Source organism: Talaromyces proteolyticus (genome assembly GCF_021365285.1).
Source record: "Talaromyces proteolyticus strain PMI_201 chromosome Unknown BGW36scaffold_8, whole genome shotgun sequence".
In the NCBI taxonomy this organism is placed as follows: domain Eukaryota; kingdom Fungi; phylum Ascomycota; class Eurotiomycetes; order Eurotiales; family Trichocomaceae; genus Talaromyces; species Talaromyces proteolyticus.
In genome coordinates, this window is record NW_025764284.1 from 1,175,883 (window position 1) to 1,198,493 (window position 22,611).

General features: G+C 43.8%; 10 protein-coding genes across 10 annotated transcripts; 4 read left to right on the top strand and 6 right to left on the bottom strand.

The window, feature by feature from the left end:
- Positions 1-839: 839 nt before the first annotated feature.
- On the bottom strand, positions 840-4,811 carry BGW36DRAFT_429161 (putative alpha-aminoadipate reductase Lys2; the record flags this gene model as incomplete). The annotated part of the gene is made up of 8 exons (XM_046220647.1): positions 840-1,455; positions 1,511-1,614; positions 1,664-3,573; positions 3,627-3,749; positions 3,806-3,832; positions 3,895-4,548; positions 4,673-4,706; positions 4,764-4,811. The coding sequence occupies 8 exons, from the start codon at positions 4,809-4,811 to the stop codon at positions 840-842; spliced, it is 3,516 nt and encodes a 1,171-aa protein (XP_046070423.1).
- A 985-nt stretch (positions 4,812-5,796) lies between these two features.
- BGW36DRAFT_462893 (putative glutathione-S-transferase theta, GST) lies at positions 5,797-6,691 on the top strand (the record flags this gene model as incomplete). The annotated part of the gene is made up of 2 exons (XM_046222185.1): positions 5,797-5,977; positions 6,044-6,691. The coding sequence occupies exons 1-2, from the start codon at positions 5,951-5,953 to the stop codon at positions 6,689-6,691; spliced, it is 675 nt and encodes a 224-aa protein (XP_046070424.1). The 5' UTR covers positions 5,797-5,950.
- A 56-nt stretch (positions 6,692-6,747) lies between these two features.
- BGW36DRAFT_360987 (uncharacterized protein) lies at positions 6,748-7,326 on the bottom strand (the record flags this gene model as incomplete). The annotated part of the gene is made up of 3 exons (XM_046214232.1): positions 6,748-6,807; positions 6,833-7,059; positions 7,146-7,326. 3 exons carry the CDS (start codon positions 7,324-7,326, stop codon positions 6,748-6,750), a joined length of 468 nt encoding a protein of 155 aa, XP_046070425.1.
- A 1,432-nt stretch (positions 7,327-8,758) lies between these two features.
- BGW36DRAFT_382438 (uncharacterized protein) lies at positions 8,759-10,413 on the bottom strand. The gene has a single exon (XM_046216536.1). It carries the CDS (start codon positions 10,271-10,273, stop codon positions 8,891-8,893), a length of 1,383 nt encoding a protein of 460 aa, XP_046070426.1. The 5' UTR covers positions 10,274-10,413; the 3' UTR covers positions 8,759-8,890.
- Positions 10,414-11,196: 783 nt separating this feature from the next.
- Positions 11,197-12,655, top strand: BGW36DRAFT_298678 (putative amidohydrolase; the record flags this gene model as incomplete). The annotated part of the gene is made up of 4 exons (XM_046211455.1): positions 11,197-11,286; positions 11,361-12,175; positions 12,239-12,378; positions 12,432-12,655. The coding sequence occupies 4 exons, from the start codon at positions 11,197-11,199 to the stop codon at positions 12,653-12,655; spliced, it is 1,269 nt and encodes a 422-aa protein (XP_046070427.1).
- A 779-nt stretch (positions 12,656-13,434) lies between these two features.
- Positions 13,435-14,852, top strand: BGW36DRAFT_453183 (uncharacterized protein; the record flags this gene model as incomplete). The annotated part of the gene is made up of 5 exons (XM_046221869.1): positions 13,435-13,498; positions 13,573-14,103; positions 14,163-14,324; positions 14,384-14,779; positions 14,841-14,852. The coding sequence occupies exons 1-5, from the start codon at positions 13,448-13,450 to the stop codon at positions 14,850-14,852; spliced, it is 1,152 nt and encodes a 383-aa protein (XP_046070428.1). The 5' UTR covers positions 13,435-13,447.
- A 368-nt stretch (positions 14,853-15,220) lies between these two features.
- Positions 15,221-16,353, bottom strand: BGW36DRAFT_299596 (NADP-dependent oxidoreductase domain-containing protein; the record flags this gene model as incomplete). Its single annotated transcript, XM_046211549.1, has 2 exons — positions 15,221-15,891; positions 15,948-16,353. 2 exons carry the CDS (start codon positions 16,351-16,353, stop codon positions 15,221-15,223), a joined length of 1,077 nt encoding a protein of 358 aa, XP_046070429.1.
- Positions 16,354-18,627: 2,274 nt separating this feature from the next.
- On the bottom strand, positions 18,628-19,959 carry BGW36DRAFT_382441 (putative NAD dependent epimerase/dehydratase). Its single transcript, XM_046216537.1, has one exon. It carries the CDS (start codon positions 19,735-19,737, stop codon positions 18,679-18,681), a length of 1,059 nt encoding a protein of 352 aa, XP_046070430.1. The 5' UTR covers positions 19,738-19,959; the 3' UTR covers positions 18,628-18,678.
- Positions 19,960-20,110: 151 nt separating this feature from the next.
- BGW36DRAFT_382442 (uncharacterized protein) lies at positions 20,111-21,252 on the top strand. Its single transcript, XM_046216538.1, has 4 exons — positions 20,111-20,259; positions 20,314-20,401; positions 20,470-21,141; positions 21,192-21,252. Exons 1-3 carry the CDS (start codon positions 20,215-20,217, stop codon positions 21,114-21,116), a joined length of 780 nt encoding a protein of 259 aa, XP_046070431.1. The 5' UTR covers positions 20,111-20,214; the 3' UTR covers positions 21,117-21,141; positions 21,192-21,252.
- A 117-nt stretch (positions 21,253-21,369) lies between these two features.
- BGW36DRAFT_382444 (uncharacterized protein) lies at positions 21,370-22,400 on the bottom strand. The gene has a single exon (XM_046216539.1). The coding sequence runs from the start codon at positions 22,347-22,349 to the stop codon at positions 21,456-21,458; it is 894 nt and encodes a 297-aa protein (XP_046070432.1). The 5' UTR covers positions 22,350-22,400; the 3' UTR covers positions 21,370-21,455.
- Positions 22,401-22,611: the final 211 nt, after the last annotated feature.

Below are 22,611 nucleotides of genomic sequence, written 5' to 3' on the forward strand. Positions count from 1 at the left end.
GGGACTGAGTCAAAATGCCGAAACCTTTCTTTCATGGCCGAGGGTCACAGTAGTCACAGTATCGGTAGCCTATTCGGGCAAGAGGGGTCATTTTACGATCAAGACATCGTCATATCTGACTATTTAGAGAGATGAAATGGTGAACTAGCCCTTACAAGTCATATATTCAATTTGTAAGTCGCAGGGATTACCGAGCAGAGTAAATCAACGTCTTATATGTAGCAAAAGGGTTAAAATGAAACAAAACAAATTTTTAAGGCGAAAGCTCAGCATAAGAATGCATTCAAAAGGAGGTCGCAAAATTTATTTAATTATTCCGAGAAACTCTTTCTAACTACCCTTCAGGTCGTGTGACTCACCAAGTCTTAAAGGATTACAGGACGCCTCGATTTCATTCTCGATGGCGGAATAAAATAGTCAAAGCTGTTTCATACACAAAGAGCACAAGTCCTTCTTGTCCAATATTTGGGATCTTAGTATCTAGAAGACGCACATTCCCCTATCACCATCTTCCGGAGTGCATCTGATCGCAACTATCTGTTAGGAATGTGCCACTTGCAGTGAATTGAGGGATTGAATCGAGTCTGAATAGTCGTTCTTGTTGATATAGAGCTTCAAATTTGGTAAAATTTGTGTGATCCTCAATTAGAACGAACATTGCCACTAATGGTCGAAAGTATTGAAAATGATGGCTAGCGTCTGGTGTACGACCAGTCAAAACTTTTGAAGTAATTCGTGTCAACATGGCCATTAAATGAGTCAAATGAAATTTATGTCATGTTGATTGTATTTGAATTTTTGACACGTAAATATATATACAAAAACTTTTTTTTGCGTGATTAGCTGGAAACACCACCGCGACCACCAACGGCTCCAGCCGACTGAAGCTGATCTGCAGTCAAATGAACTTCCGGCAATGGTCGTCCTTTGCCTGTGGGCCAGGGTATAAACCCAGTCTCAGCTAAATACCGCAAATAGCGACCGACATCCTCCCGGCCAATCCCGTAACCCGCGCTCTCGTCGATACCTGTCCAGTGGTGGGCATCAGCTTTGAGAATCTTCACAGCATTTTGGTCGTCAAGTTCCGGTGCTTTAGTATTTCCAGGAAGGTCGTTGACGCAGAAATGGAATAGTGGCATGAGTGCATGCTGTTCTTGATCCTTCTCTTGACCGCCAGCGGACACATAGCGTTCTAGGTCTTGCTTCCATGAGTCGTAGCTTATCTCAGGAACTTCGTAGCCGTAGTACTCGAGTAGAGAGAGATACTCATTCATGCGTAGTCGTGGATGGCCAGTGACGTGAATAACCTTTACGGTCTCCAGTGGGTTTAGTGCTGCAGCAACGACGACACGAGCAACGTGATCTACAGGAACGGAGTTCACAGTGTTGATAATTCGAGGGCGTGAGTGAAGTTGGATTGAACCTTTCAAAAGTCGGATCAAGAAATCATCCGTACTATGGCATTTATGAGCAAGATATTTTTATAGATTTCGATAATGTTGGTACTCACTTGCACACTCCTGTCTCAGATGACCCAAGAATATATCCGGGTCGTATGACAGACCCTCGTAGACCTCTTCTACCAGCTTCTCTCACCAGTTGCTCTGAAACCCACTATTCCCATCCGTCAGTAGCTATAAATAAATTGCAAAACAGCACTTACCTTTGTCTGTCCATATCCAGTGCCAAGCTTACGTCGACTGCCTAATAAGTCATCGTCTTCAGAAATGGCGCTTTCTCCTGTACTAAGCTGCTTCTCCGAAAGCGAGACATAGTGGTCTGTGTCGAGCACGCTTGTTGATGACACAAATGTGAAAACCTTAGGCTTTCCAATATTGGCAAGACTCATAGCTTCCATGGTTGAAAGGACGTTCGCGGCCATCATTTCTTGGTATCTTTTAACCCAATGAACTGTAGCACCATTGGCAATAATGATAGAGACCTCTTGGGCAAGTTTCTGCCATTCCTCATTGCTAACTCCGAGCTGCGGCTTGGCTAGATCACCCGCAACACAGCTTAATCGACTTTTCCACTCCTCCCGCCAAAGGCCGTAGCCCTTGAGAGAACGTGTAAGGCGTTCCAATCCTGCTTCTGAGTCTTTAGCGCGAACATGTGCAATGACACGGAGCTGCCGGCTGGTACGCTCCAGGATATCCTTGATAATAAAACCGCCCAAAAACCCAGTTGTACCAGTAATGAACACCGTCGGCTGAGCGGAGGCACGAATTGTAGACGGTTCAGCCGTCTGGAATTTCGCTGGGAGCTGGGTTAGAAGTTCATCTAGAGACTTTGCGTAGGCTGGTTCTTCGTCAACCTCAACCTGACTCTGAGTGCCTTTGAGCTGTTTATCAACTTGTGCACTAAATGCACTAAGGGTCGGAAACTCGTATAGGGTGTTGATGGAGACATTGGCACCGGTTGATTTACGAATATCCAAAAGCATCTGCTGTGCCAAAAGGCTGTGGCCACCAAGAGTGAAGAAGTCGTTCTCGGGGTTAACTGTCTTTTCGTTCAGGCCGCGAATAAGAGCCGCCCACTTAGTGGCAACAGTTCGCTCGGTTTCTGTCATTGACTGCCACCTCTTGACATCATCATCGGAAGCAGCTTCAGTTTGTTCAGCAATATCTGGGAATGGCAAGTTGGGCTTATCCACTTTTCCGTTCGGATTGAGAGGCAACGCCTTCAGAAAGATGTACAAACTCGGGACTGCATAACTAGGCAATCGGCCTTTCAAGTGGTCGCGGACTTCGGTCTGCATTGGCCGGAACCGCTTGAGATACACCTTGGTGACGCCAAAATCGGTCCCGTCATCTTCGACCTCTTCCAAACCACGAGCCTGCAGCCACTGTGGCCATAATTTGATCTCAGGAACAATATAACTGACTAAAATCGGCTCTTCGTTCTTATCTCGTCGGACGAGGGTCTTGCAATCTCGGATCAGCGGGTTCTGGCTCAGATTACTGTCGATATCGTTGAGCTCAATTCGGAAACCCCGAATTTTGACTTGGTCATCCGCTCTACCGGTACACTCCACGTCTCCTGATTCCAAATAGCGACCAAGATCGCCAGTTCTATAAAGTCGATCACGTGGACCCTTGTAGTACTTTCTCCATTTTTCGCCTTTACTTTTTTTCTGGTCTTCTTCAACCCAAGTGTTGTTATCAACAAACCAGTTCATAACAAACTTCTGCTCGTTCAGTGCTTGGTCTCCTCTATATCCTTCGGCTAGACCCGCCGCGCGGACGTAGATTTCTCCAGTCTCCCCAACACCACACATCTTTGTACGGTCCTCCCTATTGACAACCAAAAGCTGAACGTTTTGCATGCCCCTTCCAGCGGGCACAGTGTCCTTGAGATGATCCATAGAATTTGGATCCTCCGCCCTACTTTTGATATGGTAATAACTTACTGAACGTTGGGTCTCCGTGGTTCCGTACATATTGATAATGTTAACATTTTCTGCCAGGTTCCGGAGCGCCTTACAGTCACGTGTCGTGAGTACATCTCCAACAAAAAATGCATTTTTGAGGCTTGGAAACGATGTGGTAGCACCGCCGACCAGGATCTGACCCACTAAGGCAAAATTAGTACCCTCAATTCCAGCAACAACAAAGTTAGCGACATACTAGCTGGCGTTAGATGTGTAACTGTAGGTTCATATTTTGCCATCCACTCTGCCAATCTCTCATGCGCAATGTCTGATCGCGAAGGTACCAATAATTGGGCACCCAAGAACAACGGGGTGAAAACTAGGTTCCAAATGATCAGCTATCTCCGTTAGGTTTCATACATCTTTTGCACTCACCGTCACGCTGAATAGGATCGTGAGCAACTAGAAAAACGAATTAATATAACAAACTCTGCCACCATTATCGTAAAACAGGTACTACTCACTTCCACTTAGCATGGTGAATTTGCTCTCGGCGCTCAGTTGAAACCTTTCCGCCATCCAGGCAAAGTACCTGCACAGACTATAATGTCGACCTAATACGCCCTTGGGCCGTCCTTCAGACCCCGATGTGAATGACAGTGTAGGGTTGCTGTCTGGTCCGACCTCAGCATCCGGAGGAGTAGATGCTTTAGCCCGTACTTCTCTAAAAATATCATTTCCGTCAACCTCCCCGCCGGAGAGCGTTCCGTTGTCTCCGATACGTAGTGAAGGTATCTCAGCCTTAAGATGAAGTTCCTCATTAATATAGCTCCGAACAACGGGAGCGAGCGGTCCGGCTTCTTCTGTCGCCCTCCCAATATTAATCAAGGCACGAGGCTGGGCTACCTCAAGATAAACCTTTTGTCTCGCTGGGGGATATGCGGGGTCTAGTACGGTGAAGGTTGCAGCTGAAGCTAAGGTTCCCATGATCGCGACAACTAGATCCACAGAACGGTGGGCAAAAATCATCACAACATCGTCGTTTGTAATTCCAGCATCGTGCAGGTAATGTGCCAATGTATTTGAAGCTTCATATATCTGCTTGTAGGTGTATCGGCGTTCAGGGCCCTCGGATGACGCTGTCTCGACGACGCATGTGCGATCAGGATGACTGTTGACTATTTCATTTCAATTAGCCGGAGATTAAGACATTTTACTTTATCAAGGAACAGCCAGGAGGCGGAACCTAAGAATTACGGTTTGAACAGAAGAAGTAATTTCGTTTCTAGGCCGGATACCTACCATTTCGACCAAAAATCTCCTGAATTGATCCAACCTAGCAGCGCAATGTCCAGGTTAGCTATGGTATCACCGCCCTGGAGGATGAACGTACATAACCAGACCAATCGAGGTCGATCTTGGGATCTGGCAATTGAGCCATTTTCCCGGTTTCGAGAGCTTGACAAAAGACCTCGCCGTAAAGAGGAACAACCGGTGTAATGCAGAGATGGACGTGGCAATTGAGAATTAAATGAAAAAAATATCAACATTTTTTGTTGGCGGTGAGTCATGCGAAATCGGCGTGGGGAAGTTTCCACTAGTCCTTATTAGGTATAGCGCTTTTCCGGGTATGACGTACTCGCCGTCTTACCGGGATTTTGCCGAGTCTCGCCATTTCAAACAAAATAACAATACAGTCAACCCCCTTTATAAGCAACCAAATTGCGCAGCGGGTATAAAGAGTTGCTTGTAAGGGAGCACACTCAATTTATATGGATTTTATATAGAAAATCAACATCAATTTCTATAAATACACTCTATGGGTCGTCAAATCCATCTTTAGGCTATATAAATCACTCCAACCTCTACCTATCTAATAATAGCGCCCGGCGGCATAGTTGATTAAGCTTCATCTAGCTTGCTGTCGCTATATTATATGTAATATACGATGATTTCGCAATATTTGAAGTCAAGCTCATCCAAGGTCTTAGAGGGGAGGTGATATAAGATAACCGGGTGATTAAAGATTTCGTGATTTATTGATTATATGTCGATTTAAATCATCGAATAAGCGAATTGTAAGTCAAGTGAGGATTTGACTAAGCTTTGACTCAGAAAGCTGCTTTTTGGGTATTAGAAATAGCTTTCCGATTTTTTTTTTAAAATAGAGACGGACTCTATTTTGAATGGATGAGTAAGGGGTGATTAGGTAATAATCCTTTTTGTATTCTCTTTTTATAAGGAATTTGTATGGGAGATGAGAAAAATTAAGAAATAATCTTGTAAAGAGGGGTTTAGGGAATTTATATGAGAAATCAATTCGGACATTGTCCATTTGCTTATGAAGGGGGTTCACTGTAGCATACCCTGTTTTGTACTCTTAGATATTGGTGTGGTTTTACTTGATGATCTATATACAGCCCCAGGTTTGAATTCAACCTATTACCCGTTTTTTGGTCCTATTTTGCCAATCCTCAGTCTCTCCCACCGGCTTGCTGACATCGATACACTCCACTTGGATCGTAACCAATGCGCCTAGACACAGCATGATTATTCATTAATTGCGGGGTAACAGCATTTATGGCAGAGGTTTACAATCGAGAAAGAGTATAAAGACGACGAATTTCCGGGGTGTTCATTCTTTAACTTGTGTTAATCATACATTCCACACAGAATGGCGACTCCAACAAACCCCCGAAAATAAAGCTCTATTACACTCCTGGCTCATGCTCTTTCGCACCGCATATATTACTCTTCGAGGCAGGTCTTAATTTTGAACCGATACTAGTTGAGCGAAGGAATTCATCTAAGACAATACTTTCGATCAACCCAAAGGGTCGAGTACCTGTATTAGTCCTTGACAACGAACATGTCATCACCGAGGTTCCCGCCATTCTAACCGCAATCGCACTTCACGTTCCTGAGAGGAAGCTTCTGGGATTGACAATTCTCGAAACTGTCCGAGTATACGAGTGGTTAAACTGGCTCTCCGGAACTTTACACGGCCAGGCATTTGCAGGTTGGTGGCGAGCCGACCGATTTATCGAAGACCCTACCGACGAAGACAAAGAGAAGCTAAAGAGAAAGGCTTATAAAACCATTCAAGGTTGTTATGAAATGATCGAGGCCAAGCTTTCAAAGTCGAAATCACCTTTTTCAGTTGGAAGTTCTATGACCGTTGTCGATGCCTTTTTGGCAGTCTTCTACCGATGGGGTTGTGGTCTAGGGTTTAAAATGAGTGTTTATGAAAAGTATACGGAACTATGGAACGCATTGCTTGAGCGTCAATCTGTCATTCAAGCTCTGAAATACCAAGATTGATGAATTCAACAATCTGACTATGGATTACAATCTATGATAAAAGGCTCATTTGTCGCTCAATACTGCAAGGAATTCTGAGAAATCCTGACCGAGGTGGAAGGATTAGCATTTTGTAACTTAATGAGAATATGATACACTTACCGACCAAGCATTAAAAAGACTCAGCTGAGGGTTTTCCGAACTAGCATTCTCAATAACGAGTCTTGCGGCGAAGTCTGTCTCAAGAGTTCGCCCATCATGCAAATACCGTTCCACACTTCCAATCAAGATCAGGTCATCAGTTGCCTCATTACAAGTGTATACTTTATGAACTTGATGACGGCGGCCTTTTATGGAGGCCATCTGGTCTCGATGCGTTGCTGCGATTGCTATCACATGAGGCATCAGTCGGTTTCATTTTTCAAATGTCAATATCCTCCTATGCTGTATATAGCGAAAAGACATTAATGCCTACCTTCTGCACCGTCGATAACCCGTTTATTGACTTTAATCTTTCCATTTGGAACAAAGACTTCGTAACCAAGTTGATGACCGGCCTCATCAGATTTGGTATCGCCAACTTCCATAAACTTTGCAATGAGATCTTTTACAGGTTGAGGAACTTCCGTAGATGGCCATTCAGTTGTGCTCGTCATTTTTGTCTTTGATATATGCACAAAATTAACCCGATATCAATTTTCTATTTAGTAGTTCGGATTCTGCCAACGTCGACTGCGTATCGCTACTGAAAGATGAAACACCGACATCATGGAGGTCTCCTCATGCTAATTTATATGTCTTCAAATTTTCCTTTCCCTCAATATTTATCCAAAGTGGACACGTGGACATTCATAAGGCGACGAAAAGTGTAGATAGTTTGGAATTGCCAACATTATCCCGAGATTCTATTGGCTGCTGCAGAATAGCTGTTTTTTCCGGCTTAACTTACCTAGTTAATATTATGGTGGTTTGTAAGCTCAATCTCTTTCTCGCCTGACTGAAAATGCCGAGATTACTAATTCCTTTATCGGACAACTGCTAATAATATGATCATTTATTGTGTTTCAAACGTATTCATACCTGAAATCATTATCATAACGGTTAAAAATCATATCGCCGCATGTCTTTATATGCTGTTCTTATACGTCTATAACGCTGAAGCATGTAGTGACTGAGAACTCTATTTCTCATTGTTTGGGTGACTAGATTCAATCTACACATTCATCTTTCTTAACAGTTTTACCTACCAAACTAAAAGGAGCCAATAGACAGAATTGAACTTCAAACATATCTAAAGTACGAAAGGTGTTGACCACAATAGTAGAGAAAACGATGAAAACCAAGATACCGCGAACGCCAAAAATTTCAATACAAATTGATAAAAAACTACAACATGAGAGGGATGAATTCGAAATATGCATATCTCCCTTGCCAAATGACCAGCATCTGTTCGCTGAGAATACATGAAGCAAAATAATAATTCATGTATATATACCTCAACTGAGATACGAGTGTTTATTGTTGAGTCCAGACCATATTTCTCTGAATTTTATCCATGGTCTGCAAAGAACATGGCTTCTGACAATGAATCGGTTATATGTGTCAAAATAGTCCACAGTAATATTTGATCTACTATCACTTCGACTTGTATGAGAACCATTCCTTGAGAAAATTAGACTCGAGAAATTAGCGGACAAGATCTCATCACTTACACGATTCTGGCCTATGCTACACTTCTCGGCCTCTGACGCGCATGCATAACAACCCAGAATATTAATTCAATCGGACTAGGCGCTACTTTTGACCAACCGAATGATAATAAATGACTCACTGGAGATTCTTTTGGCTAAGAATAAACTAGACGACAGACACCGAAGAATCAAAAGTCATCACAGACCGGATTCTCAAGATTTTACGCTATGAACCATTGGAGCGACCTACTGCAGCCGAGCTTCTTGAGCATGAATGATTTAAAGATTAAAGATTGAATAATTGAGTATCTGCGGCCGCTTCCTGGTAAAATTTCCCTGTGTTTTAAAATAGTGAGTTAGTCGAGATAAATACTTAGAACAGGAAATGAAATCTCTGGAAAGATGCTGGGCATTTAAACTTCGATTCTATACTCTATACCAAGAAATTCGGACTCATGAACCAACCACTCAAGGATTTACATTTATTAAGCGCTTTTATCTGAAAAAGGAATTATTCTATGTTTTTGATCTAAACCGTTTGGCTCTCATTGAGGTTTTCGATTCTCGCTCTTAGCCACGCTCCATACCCAGCGAATAAACCGATATGCTTCCGTGTATCACATACTTGAGCGAGAGCTTCATATCTCTCTCTCACGTAATCCTCCTTTTTGCTATCCGTCCGCCCCAGCAGCTCAATTACAGCGGCGTGTGTAATCTTGCTTAAGCATATTGGACATAGATACGGTGGTTGACGTAAATCTTCGGCTATCCCAGCAGTGCCTTGCATACTGCAAGCGTAATATACGCAATGAGCAATGCCAAAGCAGTGCCCAAGCTCGTGGACTGCAGTTCGAGCGACTCGAGAAAACCAAATACCTCGATAATATTCAACCGAAGAATTGTTCTTTATACGAGCGGCTGCATCAACTGCTCGCCGGAATGGAGCTGTCGGGGACATTGCACCCTTCTCTCTAAGGGTTGACTTTTTTGATTCCCCGCAGAGATTATTGACATATTCCTCGCAGTGCGAGGCTGGCCAAACATGTGCAGGGTCAATACTCCAGTAGTCATCTAGTATAGGATGATATCTTGCCATTGAAATAACCGAAATTCGACTACCACCGTACGCGCGGCCACAGCAAAAGTCGTCCTCCTGACTTTCGTACATATCGTGATTCATGATTAGAACAATTGAATAAGCATCGCTAGGCAGTATATCCCTCGCAGCATCCAACAAGTCATCCAAGTTAAGCTGGCCCTTAAACACACCATCCGGTGACGGACGAGCCCTAATCCGCACTGACATATCATCTGCTGCAAGACCAACAAATTCCGGGGTGCTGGTATGCTTTCCATATTCGGTCTCGTCCCATGCAATAAAACGCAGTGGGGTGGGGAATGTCTTGACAACAAAACCGTGGTAGAAAGAGGCAATATAGTCGATGAGTTCACTACTTTCAGGCGCTTTAAGTTCACTTGTTACCTGGCCTTTATTCTTACTCGACCGCTTGGTAGCCCTAATCTGTGGCGAAATCCACGAGTGCATGAAATCCACACCAGATGAAATCTCCGGTGCTGTTGCCACATATATAGTTTTCCGTTTTGACGTAGGTCTGTTACGTTGTGGCAGGTTTAACCACGAACGAAAGCTTTGTGGTGGGCTTTTTGGATCCCAGGTTAGGTCGTCATGTGGGAGAACTAGAGGCCCAGGAAACGCAGCTGAAAGCTCCTCTGTAACTTTGCAAACCTGAATTTCCACTTCTTTGGGCTGCTGCCCTTTCCCAGCAAGTGGATTTCGTCCGGACCTTGTCGCAGCACCGAGTCTCCGATCTGGAGATACGCGCTTAAAACCCACCTCTGCAGCCCAGGGAGATGATTCGAACTGCAGACGCGAATGGGCACAGGGCTTCATTTTTGCAGTCCGTCGAGATGGTGAAATGCGACAAAGGCCAACCTAGCCCATTATAGGACAATATTGTAGTTCATGAAAGATAACGTCTTCTATTGAAATCCGGACGGCTGCCTGTATGGGGGTTTAGCGCTTAATGGCTGACTGACTCGTAGACCCGACGCGGGGCCACTTTCGTAATTTAGTGTTTATCATTAATTGGTTGACTAAAGGACGCTAATCAGCTTACAGCAGCTTTATGTTCGTCTGCCGTCTCGCTACAGTCTTAAATCTTCTTCTTATGAGTACAGCTAGCCGGGGTGTGGAATTTAGGGTGCGGGTGCTGGAATTAAAGTAGACTGGCTGGTGATTTTTAGTTTGAATTCTTATTGGTCCTTATTCTATATATATTATTGCCAGGAAATAAATCTTGCACCCACGCACCAAATGTGATCCCTATTTCTCCCAACTCGAACTAAACCGCGTCGAAGCGCGTATTGGATTCATGTTACACATTTCAACGCGTTTCTGTTGCTGAGATGGTACTCTAATATACATTTGCACAACTGATTGCTTTTGACAAAGTGCGTTATTCGTTACCTTAAAAGAACACTACAAAAGAAAATTTATCTGAAATTGATTACAAGAGATTACAAGAGCCCTAGGTAGCAACGAATGTCATACAGCAATGAAAAATACATGCGTTTGACACTGGTCGATATATTTTTCTCCTTCATCCCTCCCGAACTCCTCAGACTAAATTGGGATAAAATGGAATAGCTCCGACATGAGATTCACGATCATGTGTGATTGGGTGGAGGGGAAAGTTCAATGCGGGGAAACCATACGTCAGATTGATACAGCAACTGATGACCCATGCTTATCTTCCCAACTCAATTTTTTCAATGGTATTATGCCGATGATTGAATAAAACCAGAAGAAACAGCATGACCGATTTCGTCAGCAAACAGTTGATCAGGGCAATCCAAGCATCCCTTCAAAATCACGGTAACCAGCTTCAGGAGATCAACCAAAAAGTACGGTAACAATAAGAATGAGCGTAGTGGGCATATATTGATTCTCAAATGTTGACTTCTATCATTATTTTTAGATATGGTCAAATCCAGAGCTTGCTTACAATGAATTCAGCGCGCATGACAATATTTGCGCGCTTTTCGATAGTCTATCTAAACAGACACTTTCACCAAACTATGGGGTTCGTCGAAAAACGTATGGCCTCGATACATCTTTTGAAATAGAGTATAAACATGGAAATGGCGGGCGAGTGATAGTCTTTAATGCGGAGTACGACGCTTTACCTGGAGTCGGCCATGCCTGTGGTCACAACCTGATCGCGACAAGCTCCATCGCTGCCTTTATTGCTACTGTAGAGGCGATGCAGAAAAGCTTTTCGGACCTACCGGGGTATACGGTCAGACTACTCGGCACACCAGCAGAAGAAGGTGGTGGCGGTAAATTGAAGCTCATCGATGCCGGAGCATACAACGCAGTTGATGCTTGTCTCATGGTCCACCCTGTCACACTAGGTCACAACGATGCTTCCGTTCAGGGTCTACAGACAGCAGGACCGGAAGGCTTTCTAGCTAACAACAAGGTCAGAGTGAAATTCAGTGGAACGACTGCGCACGCGGCCGGCACCCCGTGGGAGGGAGTCAATGCCCTTGATGCTGTGGTGTCCTCCTATGTGAATGTCTCAATGTTGCGACAGCAAATTCTTCCCACACAACGGGTCCACGGAATTATCTCAAATGGTGGCCATCGTCCAAACGTGATCCCGAATGAAGCAGTGCTAGAGTACTATATTCGGTCGCCAGATACGAAAACGTTGAAGCCATTGACTGATCGAGTGATTAACTGCTTTGAAGGAGCTGCGAAGGCAACTGGGTGTAAGGTCGATTATGAATGGTGAGTTGACATTGTTGCTTTTCATGATTTGACGTTGAATTGAAGTGACTGGGGGTATTGTAGGATCAACAATTACATGGAGTTGAAAAATAATCAGCCTATTTGCGAAACTTATGCGGCAACTTTGAATGCCATTGGTCAAGAGTGTGCGCTTGACGATCGTGGAGTAAAGGGGTCTCTTGATGGCGCTTCGACCGACATGGGTAAGTACTATTGAAATTCCTCCAAGATTTGTCAACTCTTATCATGTGCACAGGAAATGTCATGCACGTTGTACCCGGGCTCCATGCCCTATTCCCAATTCCAACCGAAGGCGGGGCCGGAAACCATACGCATGGCTTTACCTCTGGTGCAGGGTCTACAGAGGGTCACAAACGAAGTCTTGTATGTGCCACTGGAATGGCTGCAGTGGCATGCCGAATTTTGGCTGACTCTGAATTCGCAAAATCTGTACGAGTCGATTTTGAGAAAGCCCGATGAAGTCTACCTATAACCGAGGCGGCCTGGCGCAAGAAGAATATATAAATTTTCGGTTCTATTTGAATTATTTTATTGAAAAAGTGAAGTTTGATTTCATTCTGCAATTATGTCACCGAGCTTACAAACATCATATTCCTTCTTCGACAAGGTCTAGTGCTCATACCAGTTGGTGTGACCACTTTGATGTTTTTATCCATACTGTTTCTATGTTGTCAAAATTCTTACGAAAGTCAACAGTTAATATCAGCAAATTAACTTTCACTTTCGTTGTCCTATATCTCTTCTTGCCAGAAACAAAAGAACGTACATTGAAGGAATTGGACTATATCACAGGAAGATATGCTGCTTATCAACTTCGGACATGGCAACCTTGGTTTGTACGCAAGTGGATTCTAGGGCAGCGACGTCGCAAATTGGAGCTTTGTATAGGCTGGAAGGCGTCTCTCGAGAACAGAGAGCAGACAATTCCGATGTCGATTCGCCCGCCTCGCTTTGATTTGCTCCCCGTAGTGAGATGAATTGGCCCATCTTCACCATAGTATTCGTTAATAAAGTCTCGCCCTGTCACGTGCTCTAAATATCATTTTTCTAGTCATTCTCACGTGATAATGGGTTACCATTTCCTTAATTATCAGGTTCCTACTCGTCCGTAGAAAAGGCCTTTGGTAGGATAATTCGGGGCTCTCGGCGATAACACTATCGCCGGGCGGTAGCTTAACGTGACCACTTTTTGAAATTTTGAATTGCTTCAGCAGGCCATATTCTAGAAATTGGAACGAATGAGACAATAAAATGGTATTTCCAAGCTCACGGTGTCTCACATGCAAGAAGCGACGGGTAAAGGTTAGTGCAGTCTCCATTTTCCAATAATTTCCTTATCCATAAAGAGGTTGCTAAGCCGATAATACCTATACTAGTGCGATTTCGCTCAGCCAAGCTGTGGCCAATGCCATAAAGCAAGTAGGGTCTGCATTTGGGGCCCATATTCGGAGCCTGGTTTGCATTTTAGAAGCGAAAATGCCTTTGCTCAGGGCAAGCCACGGCGGCCGCGCAAGTTACGAAATGGGACTGATAATAATTCACGGAACCTTATAAGATGCTCGGTATTATCACGTACTTTATCACTTCCTGTAGAGCACTATGCCTTGCACTATTGGATAAAGACTTTTACAAAATGGCCTGACGATTTACTTGATATATCTCTCGAGTATGGAGCCTACGCAATCTACAATTGGGACAGTTTGCGACCAGACTCGAGCCTTCATTCGGCGGTCATGTCATTCTCCCTGGCGATGTTTGGGCAAGTTCAACGATCAAGTGAAATCGTTGAGTCTTCGCGTAAATATTACTCCCAGAGCTGTACGCATATTCGGAGGGATATTCAAGATCTATCGGATAAGACTATTGACCAACTTCTTATGGCGACTATGCTACTGGACACATATGACGTATGTCTAATTTCCTTCTGCTAGGTCCTATAATATCATGGCCTTAACCACGCATATAGAATGTCATCCCTAGGGAATGGGTGCGATCTCCGTCAAATTCATCGCATTATGTCGGAAAGAAAGCAGGCCATCATAGAGGAACAGCAGCTCTACTGCTAGCACGCAAACAACGAGGATATCATCAACATACTCCTCTCGATGTGGCTCTTCGACGGCCTGTGGTAAGCATCTCTGGCATGGTCATGACCACCCATCTGAGAAGTTCTAATCTTATATCTAGATCCGCGCTTACATAGTTGGAGGGGTGGCTGTCGATAAATGGCTCGAAGACGAGGAATTACATAATTCGGAAGACCCCAAACTTAAGCTTGACATGCTCATGATATCTGTTACCTCCCTTCGATCTAGGTTTAAAAGTCTTTCTCGAGACTTTAGCTATGGAATTACAACAGATGCAACTATAGTCAATAATTTACTCATAGAGGCGGGGAGTTTGGATGCTGCGCTTGCGGCATGGTCTCACAATCTTTCGGGGCAGTGGAATTTCGCAGCTCATACCATAAATCGCCTAAATCAAGCAGAGCTAGACAGGTTCTGCTATAATGGCCGAAATGATAGCTACACAACTCATGGCCATGCGGTCATGTGGAATCGCTATCGAGCAATTCGTGTTATTGTAAATAGCATTCGCGCACGACTCCTTTCTTCTGGCCAATTTTTTTGTGACCCATTTTTAGATGTGCAACTAGGGATATGTTGTGAGACTATCAAGTATCTCACTGCAGATATTTGTTACAGTGTTGGGTTCTTTTTGTCTCCTTACTATCTTTACCGTGACAAGCATGAAAGAGATATTACCGAGCGAGGAACAACGGCCTTTTCAGAACTAGACCCCGGCATTATGTCTAAGATGGCCACCATTCTTGCTTGGCCATTGGCTGTGGTTGTCCATACTGAGATGGTGCCTCTAGCTCAAAAGAAATGGCTACGAAACGTTTTAGCTACGATATCCGGCATTATAGGGACAGCGATACTTGAGTCGTTCGAGGAGATTTTGGATTGCGGTTTCTAGCAGACAAGTCCCGTGATTGGGGTTTTTTCTCAGTCTAAGCACCGCTCAAGAATGCCCGGCTACTGGTCTAGCTATATAGGGCTCTTCCAGATAGGCAATATCCTCATCTGTTAACAGTTTACCGCGCAAACCGGCAGCTTCCTCGATTCTCTCGATCGAATTAAATCCCACAATAGGCACTGTTCCCTTGCGCTTATGCCATACCAAAGCAACTTCGCTCATTTTCCATCCATTTTTGGTAGCTATTTTCTCTACTCGATTAATGATCTCTTCATCATTAGATGTGATACTAGGATGGTGTGGTGATGGTCTTTTTGAACGAGCTGACTTGTCATATCCTACTGGACGTGCCAGACGCCCTGCATACAGGGGAGACCATGGAATAAGACCAACACCAGTCTCTTTGCAAAAACGATTCATCTCACGCTCTTCCTCACGATAGCAGAGGTTATAGTAATTCTGCATGCTGATAAATTTTGTCCAGTTGTTCCTTTCAGCGATAAACTGCAGCTGGGCGAATTGCGTTGCCCACATCGAGCTTGCACCAAGGTAGCGCACTTTGCCGGCCTGGACAAGGTCATGCAAGGCTTTCATTGTTTCTTCCGGGGGAGTTGAGGCATCGTAGCGCTGAATTTGTAGGAGATCGATATATTTCGTGCCGAGTCGTTCGAGTGAATCGTCGACTGCCTTGAAAATTGCCATGCGTGTCAACCCTGCTTATCTGTCAGACTTTTAATGGACTATATGTATTATGTCTCAAGCAAGAGCTCACCTCCCTGGTTCACATAGTCCTTGCTCTGGTTCAACTGCTCTGAAAACACTGCCCCAATCACATCCTGCTCTTCACCAACGTGGAAAGCGCACTTGGTCATGATGACGACCCTTTCTCTCGGAATCTCAAACTTCTTAATGAAATTTCCAATAATTTCCTCGCTCAGGCCATTAGAGTATGCATTAGCTGTGTCCCACGTATTAATTCCGCAGTCATAAGCGGCTTCTAGGACCTTGAAGGCTGCCTCTTCATCTAAAAGCCATGCAGCCATTGGAGAAGCACCAAATGACATTGCTCCCAGAATTGGCCATGAGACTCTTAAGCCGGAATTGCCTAGTTTGACATATTCCACCTTTGTAGCGCTGAGGGACTTTTGGAGAGAAGGGGGGATAGGAAAGCGAAACATAATGTATAGTCTATCAAGTGGCAAGTCTGAATAAAACTTCTTAAAATTGATTACTGTCAGTTGTTTTATCGATACTGTAACTGCCAAACTGCTGTAGTTCTTGAGGATGGTTTAATGGAATGCTAGCAAAACCTATGCGGACATTTCCTCTCCTTTATATCTTGAATCCGGCCATGCACAGGCACCCCCCAAAACTATTCGCGGACGAACTGGTCCATGAATTCATAGCAATATTCATGGGCCTGCTCGGATGTACATGTTATCTCCTTTAACATCCCCCGTTTCTTTTGAATCTATCAAACATAGCACTCTCTCATTGGTCAGGTGGTAGTAAATAATGATGGCTCTTTACCCAAAGCGGAAAGGGTTAAGATGGCTCGCGCGATTTCCTCAAAGCGGTATAGCATAGTTTATCCTAGGGTCACACCACAAGATACTTTCAACCAATAAGGTAGCCTTCTTTTTCCAACCAATAGGAGCTCCCTATCATACTTCAGTCTCCTTTATCTGATTCTTTATAATATATTTTCTGACTACACAAGCTGGCTTCTCAAAAGGTAGTATTGTAGAAGGTGCATTATTCAATACGTTAAGAAATCTTGTGCTGTCTCCCGTAGCAATCAGTGGATCAATATCCGTCCCTCCAATAGAGTTCTGCTTTTTTCTTTTCAATTAATTTACCTTTCTAATATACTATTGAATCTATACTCTAACGATAGCTTCCAAACAATATATGGTAAGAATGTGGAGGTTGGCTATAAAATTCATTGTATGATCCCACATGAAAAGGACAGTCATAATGGTTTCTAAGTGAAAGGAGACTATGCAGTCTTTTCTTTTTGCTATTTCAGTAGGGACATTCCATTTCTAAAAGGAAGTGAGCAATAATTCACTCCTTATGTGTCATTGTTTTGTTTTCTTCTATTAATACATAGCTATTGTGTCTAGAGCCCATTGTCTGCGACAATGATGTTAGTGAAAGGCTGAATTTTCAACATGTGTTCCAATTTGAGCCTAAAGGAATGAACGAATGGATTCAACAAAAAACATCTTCAGCTATGATAAAAGATAGCATCCCAGCTTTATATAATCAATATGGGGTGTTTTGTATGTATGAAAAGGAGAAATCGAACATGTCCGAAAGGATTGTTCTAACCCAAAATACGTTTAACGATTTTTAAGTCCCTTTTAAATGTATAAGTGCAAAAGTCTTCCTCGAGTATATCTACTTTTGATAGAACGTAAATTCATAAACTCCTCTTGCTTAATTCAGACATATTGAAGCAGAATATCTCCAATAGCAAAATTTAAACATATCATAAGTCTACCCAATTTGCTAGAGTCTTTTGAATATTATTCTAGTGCCCAATACGTCTACTGATAACACATCCATCGACGACAACTTTGCCAACCAACACCACGTCCTCTGATAACATATCTATCAATTACGTATATATCTACTAGAACACTGCGCAATGGGCGAGAGAAACAGACATTCCTCTTGATGAAGGTCGTCTCTCGGAAGATGCCAAGCAGGCGCTGCATGCTATATCAGAGTTTGCATCAATTCGGATCGAACGTCGATGGTATAACATGTATTCTCTAATGATTCGTGTCGAGCCTGAAGATGACGTAAATCCGGGAAGCTCCTACCGTTCTCGCGAATTGGATGATATTTACCACCACCTGGATTTTCAATTGGAGGAGCTGGTCATACCGAAACTGTCCTGGTTCGAGCAATATCACAGGGAACTTAATGAAGATATAAGTAGCCTTCCCCTCCTCAATGAGTTCGTCGGTCTATACTTGCTCCCCTTTTCATCTGGAATTCAGGTGCACTGGGCCTCTCAGCTGTTTTCATCATGATTACGACCTGATCGACATCGATATCCGTCTCTGAAAATTAGATTTTACACTGGATCTGGATCAATAATCGTTTCGTATTTACAAAAGAAATCTGGCCAAACTAGAAACTGCCCAGGCATGATGCTTTCTCCTTCCAGACGGCAAATTCGTTTTCCAGTTGTTAGTTTCCCCAGACTTCAAATGCAGTCTCTACATACCAGGTTTGTTCCTCTCACGATGTTCACCCACTGTCATTTAGAAAACATGTGTCGAAGGTATCCATATATAAAGGTTTAATTTCACTTGTTCTGTTTTGATTCTTCTTTGTAGAAAGGCATATTGATAGCATTATTGACAATTTTGGTACATAGTTAATAGTAAATTAACTGTAATTAAGCATTCATCATTGAATAGTAGATGGTTTTATGCATATAATCAAGGGCAGGGGGATGTTTAAAAAACAAGAAGAACAAAAATTTGTCAGATTTTGACAGCTCCCAGTTTGATGAGACTGTTTGCTAATGCCATAATAGCTTCCTCGTTGTTATATTGCCATTGCCATCCCAAAATCTCCTTAGCTTTAGCATTGCTGGCCAACTTTTCTTTTCCTAGTTCTTTAACAATCAAACGGACAACAGGCATAAAAAGGCTGAGTATGCGGACGAAAGAATTGGGAAAAACAAACTTGGGTACTTTCTGAGCTTTATCACCTAGATTTTTCCTCAGCAATTTTGCAATATCCGCCATCCAGATAGTTCCTTCTCCGACCCCTATGAATCTCTCTCCCTTCGCGTTAGGATTCTTCATCGCTCGGAGATGGAGGTCGGCGCAATCACGAACATCGACTACCTGAAAGCTTAACTGAGGAATCCCTGGTACACTGCCTTCCAAAAGCTCAGTGACTGCCCGAGCACTAGTACCCACGTCTTTTCCCAGTACGGGGCCAAAGATACCAACTGGGTTTATGACGGTAAGCTCGAGACTGCCACCCTCCTTTTCGATAAAGTTCCACGCAGCTTGTTCAGCTAGAGTTTTGGATTTTGGATATGCGGAGGTATCCTTGGACTCAAGATTACTCCATTCTTTCTCCGTGTACTTATACAATTCGGGGTATTCGTTATCATGGCCGTATGCGATGGCTGCAAAGCTGCTAGTTACCACAACCCGATGAACAGACTTGGCATCACGAGCAGCCCGAAGTACACGGAGAGTTCCATCACGTGCAGGGATTATGAGATCATTTTCATGTTTTGGCAGGCTCGACGGGAACGGAGACGCAACGTGTTGAACAAACATGACACCTTTCATGGCCTCAGTCCATCCACCGTCTTTGAGCAGATCAGCTTCGTAGACTTCTAGTGACGATATCTTCGATTCCTCAATTCCTGCTTCGCGTAGCTGAGCCTTGATGCCATCGGCACGCGATAGCGACCGAACAGTTGTACGGACGCGATAGTCTTTTTTATAGAGATGGACAATAACCCAGATGGCGAGAAAACCAGTTCCTCCGGTTACCAGGACAAGCGGTTTTTCTGACATTATTGAGAGCGTATGTGGATATGTTGTGACTAGTGCATGTGCGTTGATGCTGAGAAGTTGATAGTAGTTGAAGTTAATATTGAAGTAATCGTAGCCAAGGCCAAGCAAGGGTTGAGAAGACCATATTTATATTCCTGCCGAATTATCTCGGTCTCTCGGTTTTGCATAGAAAGTCGGAGTTCGGTACATCTTCACAGAGGCACCAAATAATCACATTATTCAAGTTGCCCTGCAAACGATTGATGATGACCAGAATGGGTTTAGCGGTGGCTGTCAGCAACCTGCATTAAAGTGTGTACTAGCGCCACTCTAACCGTATACAGACCAAACGGCTTCAGTCATGTGACTTACTCGCTTCGTCATCTGTGTCCGCCTTGGAGCTTTCGAGCTACTGTCAGCAGTCTGCACAGCAAAAGCGCTTGCTGGACTTCCATTCGAGCCAGAAGCATAGTACGAGGCCGTGAATCAGGGGAGACCATGGAGAGTACCGTCAGGCTGCAGCCGATGAAGCCTATGTATGATGTAAGCTAGACTTGTCTCGTCGTAGATCAGCATCTTCTAACAACTTCCGCCAAGGCCGTGATTCATGATGAGAATTGGACGGGCATGACGGACGCAAAAGTGCGGCGTCGCCTTCAGAACCGCCTCAATCAAAGGGCAAGGCGTAAGCCATATATCCGACAAGGAAGCCACCGGTTGGTGGTCCGATCTTTTTACTGATCACTGGCGTAGGACGTCGTAAGGAGCAATATGTGGCTTCTACTTTCTTGATGCAATCTCGGGGCAATCACATACCGGCAGGCATGTTATCCCGAAGCCCGATAATTACGAATGCGGAAATCCTTCCATTCGCGCTTCCTCTATCGGTTGATCACCTTCTATCCCTGGTGCAATTCAATGTCTTTCGTGCCCTTGTCACCAACATGACCATTCTCTCTCTGCCAGATGTTTTTATTTGCGATGAGCCGAATATTAAAGTATCGGCTTTGCCTCTCCCCAACCACATCCCACCGGCCCTAATGCCAACTGCCTTGCAACGCTCAGTCTTCCATCACTCGTGGATGGATATATTTCCGTTGCCGGCGTTACGTGATAACTTGATATGTCTTCAAGGGAGATTTGATTTCTGTGACCTGTGCGATGATGTAGTAGGTGCCATGTGGGATGATCAACTCGAACCCCATGACGAGAGGAATGGCCTCGTTGTCTGGGGAGAACCATGGGATATAAAGTCGTGGGAGGTTATGGAGGGCTTCTTAAAGAAATGGGGTTGGGTGCTTACAGGGTGTAATGAGTTGATAGAATCCACAAACAGATGGAGACAGTTGAGGGGCGAGAAACCTTTTTTGTACAGCGATATACCTGTAGAGCCCTTTTAACGACTTGCAAGAGGCCATTTGACAGGTACGCTATCCAAAGAAATTTTTATCGATTTTTACTAAATTACTTTCTAGGCTTACTTTATCTTCATTCATGATGTAAATTATATTAAGAGAATGTATTGATTAATTAACTTGGTATATGTAATTGTAAATGCTTTTAACACCTAAAACGAAGGCTACTTGCTCTTACAGAGTGATTTTCAACACCTAATAGTCATCATGCTAAAATTCTAATGGTATTGTTCAACCGGTCCAGACTGCCAGTTACTTGGGAGATATAGTAGCTGCATTTTGGAAAGTATTCAAGTATTAAAAATGGTAATTTCTAGCCGTTTTTTACAAATGTGACTGAAATCTCAATGGAGGCATATTACCTTCCCACTCAATTGGCCAATCTAGCCTCGTCTTCTCCAATTCTTCACTCCAAATTGACGCAGTCCTCTCTCGCCACTCCGTTGGAAGCATCTTGGAAGAAACACTTCCATCTATTAGCACCACTACTTCTCTGAGCTTCTTGAGTCTGTGCAACCCCGGAGGAACCCAGTGCCCATCCGGACCCCAATTTCTCCACTTCTGGAATCTTTCCTTCTGCCACCACATATATGGGCGTAGAATAATGGTAGGCTTAACCACAATCTTTGTTATACAGGCCGCTTCTTTCACCATGATTTCAACAAACTGATGCAAGTTGACAATCTCGCTTACTGACGTCACTTTAAACTTCAGATAAATGCCGTCCACGGCGGGATTGATAAAAGCTCCTATTTTCGGTTGGGGAGTTGTTTCATCACCATCTTCCTCCGTAGTCTCTCTGTCAGCTGAAGGGCTTACTAGAGGACGGCCATGTACATCGTAATACTTATCAAAATGTGCTGAGTAATGTCTCCGGGTAACATTTCTGCTTTCTCGACAGACGAAAAAAACAGAAGGAAGTGCCACAGTGTGTGGCGAGCTGGGTGGAAAACTCCTACATTGGCAAAATTTCGGTCCCAATGTACAGGTAGTGATCGCCATTCTTTGGTTCACACCACCATCCTGTATACCTTCGGACGAGGCTGCAGGTGTATCGAGTCTTCTACAGTGCCATTCTATGGGGATGATTCGCGATTCCATGGCATATTCCCAAATTATCGTCCGTACTTCAGGCGGGAGACGAGCGAATTGGGGGAAGGAGGTTGGTGAAGGAGCGGTTGAAGACCATGTTGAGAGTAGGGAGTGGATAAACTCCATTTCCGAGTAAATGCTTCGGGTGCGCGCAACGTTTTATAAAAAGAAAGAAAGACCAGTATATCGACACCGAGAAATAAAACGTGCTCAGTTGCTATAGATTGCAAAATGATAATCCGTAGTAGAGGCTGTGGCTCGCCTCAATTTAATATATCATGCAATGCCTTTGTCTCAGAAGATGTTCGATGCTGCTAAATTTTGAAATCTTTTTTACTGTATTGGACTTGCTGTTGCTGCAAAGATTGATGTTAATCGATTTTTTTAG

Excerpts from the sequence above, each read along its gene's own strand:
- BGW36DRAFT_382438 (XM_046216536.1), bottom strand. The coding sequence starts at position 10,273 with ATGAAGCCCTGTGCCCATTCGCGTCTGCAGTTCGAATCATCTCCCTGG.
- BGW36DRAFT_382441 (XM_046216537.1), bottom strand. The coding sequence starts at position 19,737 with ATGTCAGAAAAACCGCTTGTCCTGGTAACCGGAGGAACTGGTTTTCTC.
- BGW36DRAFT_382442 (XM_046216538.1), top strand. The coding sequence starts at position 20,215 with ATGGAGAGTACCGTCAGGCTGCAGCCGATGAAGCCTATGTATGAT. Across the intron at positions 20,260-20,313 it reads CGATGAAGCCTATGTATGAT|GCCGTGATTCATGATGAGAA; the intron begins GTAAGCTAGACT and ends ACTTCCGCCAAG. Across the intron at positions 20,402-20,469 it reads CCTCAATCAAAGGGCAAGGC|GACGTCGTAAGGAGCAATAT; the intron begins GTAAGCCATATA and ends TCACTGGCGTAG.
- BGW36DRAFT_382444 (XM_046216539.1), bottom strand. The coding sequence starts at position 22,349 with ATGGAGTTTATCCACTCCCTACTCTCAACATGGTCTTCAACCGCTCCT.